Source organism: Gracilinanus agilis, chromosome 1 (assembly GCF_016433145.1).
Source record: "Gracilinanus agilis isolate LMUSP501 chromosome 1, AgileGrace, whole genome shotgun sequence".
Taxonomy (NCBI): domain Eukaryota; kingdom Metazoa; phylum Chordata; class Mammalia; order Didelphimorphia; family Didelphidae; genus Gracilinanus; species Gracilinanus agilis.
The window spans coordinates 426478217-426494593 of NC_058130.1; the positions used below are offsets into that span (position 1 = coordinate 426478217).

A 16377-nucleotide genomic window follows, 5' to 3' on the forward strand; every position below is an offset into this window, starting at 1 on the left:
TTACACCCTTAGTGGTATGCAAGATATCAAACAGGTATATGACAAAAAAAAAAAAAAAAAAACAGACGTAGCAAGAATAAGGACTAACAGAAGGAAAGCTCATCCTTCTCACTGTGATTGAGAGATCTAGAACAAAGGCCTAAGCACCATGGGTGAGCCCTTTAAGAAAAGTTTTGGGAAGACTTGAAAAATAATCATACAAATTAAGATAGTGTGGGTTGGTTTTAATCCCTACTGTAAGAGGTAGTATCCATATTGATGAAATTTTTTAAAAAGATTTTTCATTTTCCTAATTACATGTAATAACAATTTCCTACATGTTTTCTGAACCTATAAGATTCAAACAGTCTCCCTCCCTCCCCTATCCCCACCTGGAGAGGGTAAGCAATTTGATCTGGATTATATATGTATTATTATGAAAAACATATTTCCTTATTGTTTATTGTTATAAGAGAATACTCATACAAATCCAAAACCCCCAAACAAAAATGCAAACTAAAGTGAAAAACGATAGGCTTTGATCTACATTCTGACTCCCAACAATTCTTTCTCTGAATCTGGGTAGCATTCTTTTTTAAAAGTCCTTCAGAATTATCCTGAATCATTGTACTGCTGAGAGTAGCTAAGTCTTTCACAGTTGATTGTTGCACAATATTGCTATTACTATGTACATTCTTCTCCTGGTTGTGCTTATTTCACTCTGCAACAATTCATGTAGGTCTTTCCAGCTTTAATTATATCATTTTGTTCATTATCTCTTATAGCATAATAGTATTCCATCATCAACATATATCACAATCTGTTCAATTTCCTAATTGATGGGCATCCCCTCAATTTCCGATCTTTTGCCACCACAAAAAGAGTGCTATAAATATTTTTTGTGCAAGTAGGTCCTTTCTCCTTTTTTTTTAAAAATCTCTTTGATACACAGATCTAGTGGTGGTAAAAGTGGATCAAAAGGCATGTGTACTATTTTGTGGTCTTTTCAGCATAATTCCAAATTGCCCCCCAGAATGATTGGATCAATTCACAATTTTTCCAACAATGCATTAATGTCCCAATTTTGCCACATCATCTCCAACATTTATCACTTCCCTTTACTATCATATTGGTCAATTTGATAGCTGTGAGGTGGTACCTCAGAGTTGTTTAAATCTGTATTTCTCTAATCAGTGGTGATTTAGAACATTTTCCCACATGATTACTGTTAACTTTGACTTCATCTAAAAACTTACTGTTTATAATTGAAGAAATTATTAATCCATTGATCAAAAGACTTGTTTGATCACAACAGATCATAAAGAAAATCTATGTTAAAAACAATTAAACTGGCAAATGATATTATATAAAAATAAATTGGCTTTCATAAATTATATAGATTGTTAGTTATCATGCATAGTTATGAAATGGGTTATTTCTCAACTCTCCTTCTAGAAGTACCTTTACAACATACTTTTCACTTCTACAAAATTTATCATGTATACTTATAAATTTTCATCCCTTGAAAATTTTCCATTACCATAAATTTTTCAGCACAAAACATTTACTTCCTCTCTCCTTCCATTATTTCCCCTTCTCCACCAGGATACTTTGGCTAACAGTCCCTACTGAAGTAGTTCTGAATACTTGTTCATAGAAACACAGAACCTACTTTTCAAAAGTAGGGATACTTAAAGAAGCATTAGGTGGCAAATGTTCTGGCCTTTGAAACTCTGTCAGGGAAGAAAATTATGTTCCTAGCTGTGTCAATTATGGTCTTAGTGTTTATCCTTATATTGATATTAAAATATCTGTTTTTTTAATAGAGAAAAATTAAGTAAATATAACAAGTCCTTTTAAAGTAATAGTAATTGAAGTAATAAAATAGAGGTGAATAAATAATAAGTGATAAATAGAATGTTTAACTTTCAAACTTTCTAATAGTCTTTTTGAGTATATGAAAGTTCTGTGAAAATGAACATTTATCAGTTATCATGGTCACATATTTATAGTCTTTATAACCCATCATACACTTGGATGTTGACCTCAGCAAAATTTTAGTAGAAACAATTATAAAAATATTTGAGAAATTGAAAACATTTAATTAGAAGCACATCAGTCACTTTTAATTAAAAAAGAACTTACACAAATAAGCAGGCATTATCCTTATACATAGCACTTAAAAGTAGTATAATACTACAAAATAAAATTTATTATCAGAAAAACAATATTTAATTATGATAAGGTATTTGATGAGGTATTTTCTTAAGGTATTTTTGAAATTACAAGTCACTTTTATTACTTATAGGCCCCCCAAGTTATATTCTTACATGGGGCCTACAGTTCTTCTAGTCCACTCTCCTCAGGTCCAATAAAACTCTTCAAAAGCCATTCTCAAACTTTATTGCTCTCAGGACACTTTACACTCTTATTGAGAACATCTCAAATTAACTTTCATTTATGTGGTATTATGTTTACTGATATTTACTGTATTCAACATTAAAATGTCTTAATTTGATTATGAAATAGTTTTGGTCTTTCAAATGCCCTTGGAGATCTTCAGAGCTATGTGGACCACACTTTGACAACTGATGTGCTATAGGGTGGGTGACTGGATCCTGCTAGTCCTTATTTTATAAATATGTAGATACATTTTGGCAAAGCTGAATCACAGAGTTTAAGAGCTGGAATAGACTTCCACCATCATCTATTCCAACTAATCCCCAGAAGGAACTATTCTATAACATCTACTATAACTGTCTTGATCTGGCCTCTACATTCAAGAATAGAGTAACCACTACTTCTCAAGTCATCTCATCCCACTTTGGAACTGCTCTGATTGTTGAAAGTTGTTCCTGACATCAATTCGAATTTACCTCTTTTCAACTTTTACTCACTGCTCTTTGTTTTTTCCTCTGGGGTCAAGTCCCTCCTCCATATGATAGATTTTCAAATACCTGGAGACATTCATAATCATTCAAGGAATAGAGAGGATGACAAAAGAGAAAATGGACAATTTTTATTACATCAAACTGTATAGATTGTGCACAAACCCAATGTAGCTAAAATTAGAAGAGATATAATTAAATGAAGGAGAAAAATCTTCATAGCAATTTTCTCTGAAAATGTCTCATTTCTTTTCTTAAAAATTTTTTTAATTTTAATTTTTAAATATTTTCCCATGTTTCCATGATTCATTTTCTTTCTCCTCCTCTTTTTCCTCCCCCCTCCCTGAGCCAACAAGCAATTCCACTGGGTTGTACAAATGTTATCATTTGATACCTATTTCCATATTATTCATTTTTGCTATAGAGTGATTTTTTTTAAAAGCCTAAACCCCAAATCATATACTCACATATACATGTGACAAGCGATGTCATATGTTTTGCTTTTGTTTTTCTACTCCCATAGTTTTTTTTCAATGTGGATAGCATTCTTTTACATAAGTCCTTCAGGAGTGTCCTGGCTTGTTGCATTGCTACTAGTAGCAAAGTCCCTTACGTTGGATTATTCTACAATTTTTTACTTTCTATGTATAATGTTCTCTTAGTTCTGCTCATTTCACTCTGCATCTGTTCATTAAGGTTCTCCCAATTCATATAGAAATCCTCCAGATTATCAATCCTTACAGTACAATAGTATTTCATCACCATAATATACCAAAATTTGTTCAGCCATTCCCCAATTGAGGGACAACCCTTCGTTGTCCAATTTTGTTTTGTTTTTTTTTTGCCACCAAAGAGTGTGGCTATGAATATTTTTGTACGTCTTCTCCCTTATTATCTCTTTGGGGTACAACCATAGTAATGGTATTGCTGGATCAAAGGGTAAAATGTATCATTTCTAACTGATTCAAAAACATAAGAATCATTCCCCAATTAATAAATAGCCAAAGAATATGATCAGGCCATTTTTAAAGGAAGAGATCCAAGCTGTCAATTGCCAAATGAAAAAATACTCCAAATTATTAATAATTGGGGAAAAGCACATTAAAATATCTCAGGTTTTATCTCACACACTTTAGATTGGCAAAAGATGACAAAACAGGAAAACAATGGATACTGAATGGAGCTACAGAAAAAGATATATATTAAAGACCTGTAGATATGTGAAACAGTCTGAAAAAAATCCGAAACTGCACTTCAATCGCCACTAAATTGTGCATGCTCTTTTCCTGAGATATAGCATTACTAGGCCTCTAACCCAATGAGATCATAGAAACTGGAAAAGGATTCATATGTACAAACATCATATACATAGTATCTTTTTTTTGTAGTAGAAAAGAATTGGAAACAAAGTAGGGTAGTGGTGCTGTCCATCAGTTGAAGAATTATTGAAAAAAATTATGGAATACAAATGTAATAGAATAGTATTCTGCTATTTAAAAATAACGAGAAAGATAGTTTCAGAGAAACCTAAGATTTGTATGAATTGATACAGAGTAAAGTGAGAAAGATTAGGACAATAATTTATGCAATAACAATTAAAAGCTATACAACTCTTAAAAACTCCAAACAAGGGGCAGCTGGGTAGCTCAGTGGATTGAGAGTCAGGCCTAGAGACGGGAGGTCCTAGGTTCAAATCCGGCCTCAGACATTTCCCAGCTGTGTGACCCTGGGCAAGTCACTTGACCCCCATTGCCTACCCTTACCAATCTTCCACCTATAAGTCAATACACAGAAGTTAAGGGTTTAAAATAAAAAAAAAAAAAAAAAAAAAAAAAACTCCAAACAAACACAGTGACCAAATACGATTGTAGAGGCATAATAATGCAGCATACTATTGACCTGAGTGACATGATGCACTCAAGATGTAGAATAAGATATGCATTTTTGTACATAAATAATGTGAGATTTTGTTTTAACTATATATATTTTCCCAAGAGTTTTTTTTTTCCTTTCCAATGGAGCAGAATGGAGAAGTTGGGAGGCAGAGAAAATTAATGGTTTTTATTGTAAAAAATAATTTTAAATTTAAAAAATTCAAATACATAAAGTAATTATCATATCCCTCCCAACTCTCCTTTTCACCAAGCTAAACATTCCTAATTCTATCAACTGCTCTTTAAATTATGTGTATGAAAGTCCTTTCCCCACTACAGTTTCTCCCCTCCATACACTCTCTAGTTTTCAACTGCATTCCTAAATTGGGATGTCTTTGTTGATGTCCTCCTCAAATACTCTAGTCTCCCAATCCTTTAGCCTCCAAAATTTCATTTTCCTTCTTTCTTAGTCACACATAGAGATTGTCATACATTTGATATTACCTTCTCCCATAAGTTTTGCCTCCATGATTCAGAATGATAAAACTCTCTCTGCATAAAATCTGTCCTTTGATCTTTCCTTCTCCCTTACCTCTCCCTAAACTATTCTTCATTGTCAAATCCTATTTCCCTTTACCATCCCTCATCTTGGTCTGTGGATACCCAAATATCCGTCTTTTCTTTTTATCCCACTATCTCCAAACACTGAAGACTTTAACAATGAATTTCCTAGGGCTTTCTTACAAATGGAAAGAAGAATATCAAAACTAAGAAAAAAATATCTAAACTAAGAAACATATCTAGGGGTATGGTAGATAGAAACAAAGTCCATAAAACAGGGGCACCAAAACTTATCACGGAAAACATATCTAGGGGTATGGTAGATAGAAACTCAGTCCATAAAACAGGGGCACCAAAACTTATCACAGAATCTTGCCAGCACAAAGGCTGCTGAAGTTCAAAAGTTTTAGGTAATTTACTTAAGGTCACACAGTTAATCATTAGAGGCAGAATTTGAACTCAGGTTCTCTTTTTAAGTGATTTTCCTAACCAAATTTATAGTAAAGCAGGTGACTCAATGGATAAAGTCCTGGGTGTTCCTGGAGTCAGTAAGACTCTAAGTTCAAATCTGATCTCAAATACTAGATGTATGACTGGACAAATCAATTTAACCTCTGTTACCTTAATCCATGGGAGAAAGAAATGGCAAACCACTTTAGAATCTTTGTCAAGAAAATCCAATGGACAGTATTAGTGTGCATGGTCCAAAGAGTCAAGAAGAGTCAGACATGAGTAAATGACTGAACAACAGCAAAATTTGTAACAAGTTATGAAACCAAGTCTTCTGACTCCAAACTATAGGCTGTTCCCCAGGTCTCCCCTGGCCAGAAATCTTTAGTAGATGAGGGAATCAGATGATCAGTTCATTTCCTTCTTGCCACTTAAAGGAATAGTGTCTTGTCTAAAGACACCTCAACACATAGTGCATCTATCTATTCTACCAGTTCTCCCATTCAAAGCTTACTCTTAGCCAATCAGGAAACCCCCTGATAACACATTATAACACTGTCTTAGCTAACCAGGTATCTGTTCTCTCCCTCCTAAAAAAGTGAAAAGGAATAGAAAGATGTTTTGTTTGTCACCTCAAAAAATTTAAGTAATACAATCAATAGATTCCCTTTCTAAGAACAGGATGAGAACTGTTTGAAATCCCCTCATTTTTTTATCCGGCTGGCCTAGGACTTAAATTTAGATTTTCTCTAGAAATTTGGCCATTCATCTTGGTTTGTTTGCAAACAGGCAGGCCAGATGGCATTTGGGCAGAAATTCCCAAGTAGAAACAACTACAGGCAAACACATAGTCCTCAAATTGATCATCTAGACTACTACAAATTTCTTCCAATTGAATACCTGCCTTCCATCTCCTCTACTATTTATCTACTCTGAATAATTAAATCAGATTAGTCATTTGAAGAGCCACTTTGCCTTGGCCTTCTTGCTCAACCATTGCTCAATTCTTCCCTATGAACCAATTCAAAATGGAAATAGAAAGTTCATCTCATAACAGTGGGCTAATCAGAGATGTTCCCTTTCAAATTTTGCTGGAGAAACAAGATTAGCCTCACTTATCTTCCCTTTTATATTTTCCCACTTTATCAAATTCCCAGTGGCTTCAACTACCACCCTCTATTCTGATGACACCCAAATCTATTTCTTCAGCATCCTAGAGTCATTCTTTGCCCCCAGCACCTCAAATTTAGCATGCCCATAACAGTTTTTTCCTCTATACCTCCTTCCCTATCCACATCTCCCTGCAAATACCCCAATTGCTCTTTTCTCTTACTTCACCATTCTTCCATCCTTACACAATGAAACCTTGGTCTGATCTTTAAATGTTTCTCTTCCTTCTTTTCTACCCAATCATTAGTAAGTCATTTACAATTTATCTTAACTCAATACCTCCTTTCCTATCTGAATGTCTTTTCTTTGTTTGTTTCTTTGAAACACTTACCTTCTATCTTAGAATTAATAGTAAGTATTGGGTCCAAGGCAGAATAGTGGTAAGGGCTAGGCAATTTAGGTTGTGACTTGCCCGGGATCATACATCTAGAAAGGAACTGAGCGCCCATATTTGAACCCAAGACCTCTTGTCTCCAGGCCTGAAATTCTATCCACTGAGCCACCTAGCTGCCTCTGGAATGTCCTTTCAACCAAAATGATCAAATGACATAGTATTTGCAAAGCACTCAGTCCAGTGCCTGGCACATAGCAGGTACTTAATAAATGCTTGTCCCACCCTTTTCCATTGTCCCGCCTCTTGTCTACTGAAATAGTCCTCCTAATGAATAGTCCTTCCTCTGCTATTTCCCCACAATAATCCATCCTTTATTTCATAGTCAGACTAATTTGACAGATTAACTCCTATCATTCTTCTGATCAAAAACCTTAAATTGTTTCCTCTTATCCACAGAGTAAAGTTTAAACTCTGTTATTTCAGGTAGTTCCACAATCTGATATTAGTTTACTTCCCAATTATTTCATACATACTATTTTCTTCCATGGACCTCAAGCTTTAGCAAAACTGGACTACTCTTTGTCCCTCACAGATCCCCTATATTGGTCTATCTCTGCACCATTGATCAGACTGTTTCCTACATCTCAGATTTCTTTTTAATTGGTTAAGTTTAAATTAAAATTCTTTAAAGCTATCCTAAAAGTACCCTCTAGTCCCCATCCCCACCCCAATGAAGTTTCTCTAACTGTCCACTTATAATCACCTTCTCCTTGGGGAATTTTTCAACCTCTTTAATAGTAATCCACATATTATTGTGGATTATATTTATCTTGCTTGTGTTAACTATGATAAGTTCTATGAGGAAAAGATCCTGTCTCATGTAAACTTTGGGTCTTTTATAGCACTTAGATCCGTGCTCAATATACCATTAGCACCCAATAAATGTGTTGTTTTGAATTCTTTTACAAAGATTAGCCTTTCAGGAATATAATCTGTAGGAAAAGTGAGAATAAATGGATCTAGACATAAACAAAGCAAGTAAGGGGATGTCAACAAAGTAATTAGAGTACTAAGATACTGTTATTTGGTGTAATATTTCTCAATTCTCACAGTTACCATCCCAGGCAACACCCCTAGGAATTGAGAACCTCCAAAAGAGGTCCTCCCAGAGATTGGGTCATTTCTTGGGATACTGACCTAGAGTAAAACTTAATCAAGCATTTTCATTATATTATCTAACAATTCCTAATTGCTCTGCTGGCATGTAGTTTCATTATAGAGCCTACCATTTGCCATATGATTTTAAGTTCAATTATAGAAATACACATATGAATTTCACTACTAGAACAACTTGAAAAGAGGCAAATATTAACCAGAACAGAGATCAATTGGGAACTGTAGAAAGTTTAGGTAGATAGAGAACAGAGAACATGAGAAAAGGTTGCTGGCTTCTAGGGCTTTAGTTTGCCCACTGTATGGCATAGGAAATACCACAGAGTCATATATGCTCATCTCTTTCTAAGGCTTTCCAGAGAATTCTTCAAGATCCTTCTATAGACAGTCAGTGCCCTGAACTCCACAGAACAACATGCCCCAGCATCATGTGTGTGTGCCCTACCTTTTTCTAGCTTCCTCTTGTATTTTGTATTCCCTCATTGGGCTGTATGTTCCTTGAGTAGAGGGACTATTTTTCTTTTTCTTATTCGTATCCCCAGCAGTTAGCACAGTGCCTGGCATATAGTAGGTGCTTAATAAATGTTTACTGAATTGAATTTAATTGCCCAGTGTCACATAGGACCTAGTAAACATCTGAGAATGGATTCAAATTCAGATCTTCCTATTTCAAGTCTAAAACATTTTCTGTATTACCTAACCTTACATAAGACAATGACTATATTATAATAACTCAGCATTTTCCAGAGGTCTTAATTCCACATAGAAAAAACAGAGAAGAAATGGCTGCAAGCAATATTAAAAGAAGAAATAGTGAGGATTTATTATATGATTGGTAATTTTCCCATTTTGTAGTGGATTAAACTAAGGTCTAAAATGGATTCTTTCCCACTTCATATTCTTTTCTCCCAAAGTTTCTTGTCTGAGGCAAATAAAATATTAACATCCACTACTGCATCCAATTGAACCAGTAGGAGAATTTGAAAAGAAAGATAAGAAATTCTATTGTTTTAAGGAAAGCAGCATGATGAAAGAACACTGATCCTCTCTACTCCTCTATACCTGATTGGGCATCGTTATAATCTCAACAATAATACTAATTTGCTGTAGGAACTGAGGCAAGATGATTTTTCTGGAATTTAATTTCTTCATCATTGTACTAAAATGATGGGATCTGATGACCTCTAAATTTCCTTTCAGATTCAAGCCACAAATTCTAAGAGACTGGGTTTGAGACCATGAGATTGGGATTGGATTGGGAGGAAGGGAAGAATTGATTAATATTCACAAAATGATTGGTATTTCATGAATTATCTATAAAAGCTGAGAACTCAGAACTAAGTACTGGGAAGTGGGCAGTGACATGCTTTAGAAAAGAAAGCAGAAAAAATCAGGAGAAAATAGTTACTTGGAAATCAAATTCAAAAAGAATTCTGAAAATCACTTTATATGCAAAGTTGAAGAGGTTTAGTAGGTTAAAATCACAGGAAGGTTTGAGATTGATAAAGTACAAAGACTGGTCTTCAACTTCTCTAATGAAAAAATTAAAGATGTTCATGGCACTTTATTAGGAATTAAAACTAGCCATATCTATAATTTAAGCAAATGTTGGTTGTAACATAGAATATTATATATATATATACATATATACATATGTTTATATATAGTTACTATTGCAACAACAACAACAAAAAAGTCTACACCTCTATCTGGCTTAAGACAAAGTGTGAGAGAATACCAAGGAACTATCTTTATAGACATTCATTTTGAAATTAGTCTACTAATCAAAACTTAGGGGAAAAATTATTTATTTTGAGAATATGGGTTCTAAAACATCTTTTCCTTAAATAGGCCTAAGGTAGGAAGAGACACTGGAAAGATGAATATAAAACTCCAAAAAAAAGCAAAACTTGTAAAGTGTAAAGTAAAAAAAATTTATTTATACCCCAAAGTCTGCAATAAATGAACTTAGCCAAGTCATTTCCCCTCTCTGAGCCTCAGCTTCATCATCTGTAAAATGTGATGTACTTAATTCAAAAGGCTGAGACATACTATTAAATGTAAATTTAAAGCTCTGAAAGTCTCTGCCAAAACAGAAATATAATTATAAAAATATTAAATATCTTGGTTCAGCTATTTAAAACTGAAGCATGTCAAATATTAACTTCCTTCTCCTGATGTTGCTAAAACACCTCCCCCCAAAAAACTAATTAGTAAAGAAGATTACAGAATCACCTTCCCTTAATTGGGGGGAAAAAAAAAAGCACTCTAAGGAAAAGTTTGAACTAGCTATCCCTGTGGTTCCCAAACTTTTTTGGCCTACCGCCCCTTTTCCAGAAAAAATATTACTTAGCACCCCCTGGAAATTATGAAACTATTTATTGAACTCAGAATAGAATGTAAGACAAAAAATGTGTGGCCGTCACCACCCTCCTGGGTCAAGGCAGGGAATCACTTTGGGAGTCACTGAGCTAGCCCTTATCTAATTTGCTTTGTCTTATTCTGTGATTTATCCTCCTCTTATACATCTTCCTCTTGATTTCATGTTTTCTTCAATCATTTTTATTCTAATTGGAAAAGGTTTCAAATTTATCATGATATTAATTTGTTTTTTGTTGGTTTTTTTTTTTTTCAGAGAGCATTCCTTTTGCTGGAGAGTAATGATCTATAAATGGAAGGAAATTAGTTTTATTTCCTCTATCATTTCTACTTTTCAAACAAAAGTTTCCTAATTCACATGTACATATATGCTGCATAAGTGGAACTGCCTTTTAAGGCAGCTAGGTGGTGCAGTGAATAAAGGGCCAAATTTGGAGTCAGGAAGTCTCATCTTCCATAGCTTAAATCTGGCCTCTGACACTCTGTGATCCTGGGTGAGTCACTTAACTGACTCAGTTTCCTCATCTGTAAAATGAGCTGGAAAAGGAAATGGCAAAGCACTCCAGTGTTTTTGTCAAGAAAACCCCAAAAGTGGTCAATAAAAGTTGGACAAAGCTAATGTGAGAATTTGTTTCTCTAAGTAAGCATATTTAGAACAAATTATATGTATTAGATTATGTTATATATATATATATATATATATATATATATATATCAATAAAAACCAAAAACAAATAATAGCCAAAAAGTAGGTATCTGACTTCAATTCCAAGTCATATAATTAAGAGCTGATGCATACTTAAAAAAATTCTCATATGATGCACAATTATATGAAAATGTCTAACTAAACAGAAACCCAAAAATAGTTAACTAAAAGATCAAAGATGCTGAATTAATTATTTTCTACAGAAAATCAATTACTATAATCTAAACCCTAGAGGGTAGTTATGCAACCCATTCCAACTTCATTGCATTTAAAATATTGTACCAATAGGAGACATAACAATAACTACCATATCTCCTTTAGTTTGTAGGGCAGAGTACAATAATCTTTATCTGATATCATCATCAATAATCCTCTTCTTTGGATTAGAGTAAATTATGTCTGTGAGAGGAGGGGAGCCAAGAAACTGGTGGTGTCAACAAATACTTCTAGAGGTAAAATATTTTCTCTCCAGCAAATGATGAATTTTATCTCTTTAGGGACTCAACTCTCAAAGTACTATAGGCAGAATATTTCACTTCTGGGAAAATACACTTTAATCTTTTTTATGTTAAATGTCTTTTGTGTAGCAAAGAAACAAGAGAATGAAGATTTCTCAACAGAAAATCTGGAATAAAATATGATATAGTCAATTTAAATAAGGTTGTTTTAATGACAAAACCACTTTAAAAACTGGTATACTACAAAATTACATCAACTATATAAAATTAAAAAGAATAGTACTTTATTGTGAAATTTTAATGCAAATCACTAGAATTCCATTCTATTCCTACATTCACAATTCTTTCTTTGGTAAGGGGGAAAAACAGAACTATGTTTTATGTCAAAAGAATTTACAATATTTGACTTCAAATGTTACAAATGGTTTTGATAGCTTTTTGAACCATCTTTAGTGTTTTGTTTCCAGTCCAAAGAAAGCTCCAGCTCTTTGCTAAATCTGTATTTAAAGAACAGATGGGCAAGTCTGAGGAAGGAGATAGCCCTAGCACACTAAAACCCACAGCCAAATCAATGGTCCTATTTACTAGAGCTCCCATAGATAGAGATAGTAAGTAAGTATTTGGGCACTTAAAAGTTCCTCTTTGCAGAGAGTGTCAGACCCTGGGATGATAAAATATTGGCTAGTTTAGCTAAATTGTTCCTCTAAATGGTGTGTGTGTGTGTGTGTGTGTGTGTGTGTGTGTGTGTGTGTGTGTAGGGTTGGGGTATATGGTCAAATAAAAGTAACATAAAAACAAATTAAAATCAATATAATTTTCAAAAGGAGAATACATTTTCAAAGAATAGTAAAAGTCCTCATTTTGTATCACATGTATTAATTTTGTAGGAGTAGAGAATGGACCTGTGATTTCATTGGCACTATGAGGAAACTCCATGCAAGCACCTAACTTTCCAGTTACTTATGTTTTTTGAGAGCTGCCAAGAACCCTTTGGAATGTAAGTGACTCAATCAGGGTCACACAGCCAAATAAATTGGAGGTAGGACTTCAACTTATGTCTTCCTAGGTGCCAGGTCAAGCTCTCTTGCCATTGGCTGGCATTCTACTTAACAACTGTATAACTGTAGTTCCAAATTACATAAGATTTTACATATTTACAAAGCAATTTCTTTGCAACAATTCCAGAAGGTATTTTTCTAATAAGAAAACTTGAGGCTAAGTGACTTTGCAGAGGGTAATAACGTACAATGTACAGAGGGTCCTACAATGTAGGAGATTTAATACTTGAACTCAACTTTTTGGACTTCAAGGACAGTATTCACTTAATGAAGTAAACTGCTATATGAAAGGGAAAGTATTTTTCTACTCTTATTATCCAGAAGATATCTATAAAGCATGGAAACCTTGTATTATGGCATGAAGTACCTGAAGCTTTAGTTAACATTCAAGAAATAACTATTTAGTTGTGACACTATAGGTTAGTTTTGCTTTATCTAATGGGTCCAGCTAGAAGTGAGCCTTCTCCTCCTGGAATCTCTCCATTATTATGCTTTTCTATATGCTTTAATCTATTCTAATTTATATTATGACTATTTGTATACACATCTTATCCTACCCACCATCAGACTATAAACTCTGAAGGCAAGAACTGCCATTTTCTGCCCTTAATGTTTGTCTAATTTGAATTATTGGTAGTAAGGAAGTTTTCATACCAAGCAATACATCTTTTAGAAGAAAGTAATCTACTATCCCCAATCTTAGACTACCTCCCATCTTTCCAAATGAATAACTAAACTTTTTGGATTTCAGTTATACTATATGTCAAATGGAAATAATAAGGAGTATACCAGTATCTGCAACAGGAGGAATCAGCAATCTGGATCTTTTACTGGTATTACTTCTGTTCCCTTACTTTCAGGGCAGTGAAAATTTATTAATTTCCCTGCATTTCTTTCAAACCAATGCATATACTTCAGAAAGTGCATATATGTGTGGTGGAGGGAGGGAAGGATGAACAGAAATACTATTCTGGTTTCTTGGCTTTCTTCTCCCTATCCTTACTTCCTATGGTATTAGATATCCCAGAGAATGAATAATATTCATGAAGCAGACTGATTTTCACATAAGAAAGATGCCGCATAGATTTCTACTGTTAGGCATATCTAATCCACTTTAAAAAATTTCCCATATGCTTATAAAGTTGCAATTACAAAACTTCATTAAATTTCTGAACTTTTCCTATCTAAAATATTCCCCTTAAAAAGTCCTTTAAAATAATTTTTAAAATTATCATCTCAAATCAGCTTCTGAAAAAGCCAACCATTTCAAGTTGTCTTCTTTCTCCAAATCAAGTGCTTAGAGTTTGAAATGTCTTTCCCACAAAACTGAGTTATAGTTCTGTTGGTGCCTTGTAAAGTTCTTTCATCTTTAAAACTACATGTTTTGCCCAATCAAAAGGAAGGCCTCTTTCTGAGCCACCTCAAAGAAATACAGATAATAAAACTTGTTCGTAATCTAAAACTATCCAGATGTCAAATTTCAAGATTCAATATATTCTACTTCTTAAATTTTTAAAAAATGATAACAAAGATGAATGCTAACAATGCTCTTTCAGGTCTGAAACTGCTAAATGATATAAAATATTAAACAGTTAACATTTTTTGGAAAGGGGAATACTGGGAGAAATTTCAGTGATGCAAAAAGCAAATGATAGCAACAAAAAGTTATAAAATAAAAAGTAACCTTTTTACATGACTTCTGAAAGGTGCACGTATCAATTTTCCCGTTAAACAGTGAAATGAATCAGTGCATCCAAAAAAATACACTAAGAAGTTAATATGTATTGAAAATCGAAATTATGTAAAAGTGATTCTGACTTCAGTCAAAACTATTAGGTTACTCATATTAGAAAGTGAATATGCTAAAACATCATTTTCTAAGTAAAGGATGAAAGCTTCAAATTACATGTGTTTATTTTCAGGAAAGAGCAAATACACTTCACATTGTAGGAAAGAATTATGGTTTGATTGATTTAAAAAAAAAGTCCTCAATCAATATTCAAACTATCTAAAAATTCTTATTCTTCCTAACCCACTTACCTAAAACACCCCGAGCATTTGTCCTTACATGAAAAGAGCTTTACTAAGAAACCTGTTCCACTGCACCCTCATTACTTTTGCAGTAAAAACCTTAATAACAAGTTATTTCTTTTTCCCTTTCTACTAATGCAATACAATTTCAACACAGATGAAAACAGACATGTATCCAAACTAGGTTTGAAAGCAAGGGTCTGGAAACCAGTGAAGACACCAGTCTCTAAGTACTAGAGGGCGTTAACCCTACGGGTGGGAGGGAGCAATCAAGAAAGTCAGCCACATGGGGGATATTTTGAAGTGAAGCCTAAAGACACCCTCAAGAAAAGGAGGCCCCGGAGGTATGTAGGTTTCTTCAATGTACATAACCCTTCTACCGCCAGAGGAGGGGATTATGTATATACCCTGGAGGCAAAGATGACTCTAGAGGTAGGGGGCTGGGAGGGGGCTAAGAAGGGACCTTTCTAGAGGCCACAGAGTTAACACCTTCCGACCACTACCCCTCAGTCTGGAGAGTGTTAGGAGGGGGAAGAGAGCTTCCGCTGCCATGGAGAAGGGAAAGAAGCCAACAGCACCTCCTCAATGGAGTAGGGATGAAAGGAAGGAGAGAGGCGGGAGAAAAGGCATGGGAGGGAGGGGGGATGCCGGAGGCAGCAGTGATGGGGTTGGGGGAAACCCTGACTAGGCGAATAAGAAAGAGAGAGGAGGGCATGGTGGCCAGAGCCGTAGGTACCTACCTGGACTTTCTGCAACGGTGTGAAGCGCAGGTCGTGTACGAAGGGATTCTTCCCAGGGGGGGCCAGTCCCTGCTTCTCACCGCCCCCCGCCCCCACCGCCGCCCCAGGGGAGGAGGAGGAGGAAGAGGAGAGGGAGGAAGAAGGGGACCGGCATCTCTGGACCAACCTCATCGCAGCCCGTCCCCCCTCCAGCAGCAGCAGCAGTGGCCGCCGCCCCCGGGGGTCCCCCGGTTCCCGCCGGGCTGTGGGAGGGGGGAGGAAGACACAGAGCGGAGAAGACCCAAAGGCGGCTCCCGCTGGGGCGAGGTGGGAAAGGGAGCAGAGCAGCTCCAAGGAATGGGAGCGGGGAGGGGACACGGGGGAGGCGGAAGAGAAGGAAGAGGAAGAAGAGGAGGATGCCCCGACGGTGGTGGCGGCGGTGGCGGCGGCGGCGGAGGAGGCAGTGGCGGCAGTGGCAGCGGCTGCTTCTCCCGCAGAGCGCCGAGCAGCAGAAGCAGCTCCTGCCTCCTCCTCCCAGCCCGAGTTGAGCCGAGCCCCGCGCACGCGCCGTGAGGGGGAAGTGGCTGCGTGACGTGT

General features: G+C 35.6%; 1 protein-coding gene across 1 annotated transcript in view; it reads right to left on the bottom strand.

Moving 5' to 3' along the window:
• The window catches only part of LPCAT1 (lysophosphatidylcholine acyltransferase 1), a 177977-nt gene extending 162005 nt beyond the window's left edge, over positions 1 to 15972 (bottom strand). The window contains exon 1 of the mRNA XM_044665334.1: positions 15802 to 15972. Within this exon, the coding sequence (XP_044521269.1) occupies positions 15802 to 15972 (171 nt within the window). The remainder of the gene's footprint in view (positions 1 to 15801) is intronic.
• Positions 15973 to 16377: the final 405 nt, after the last annotated feature.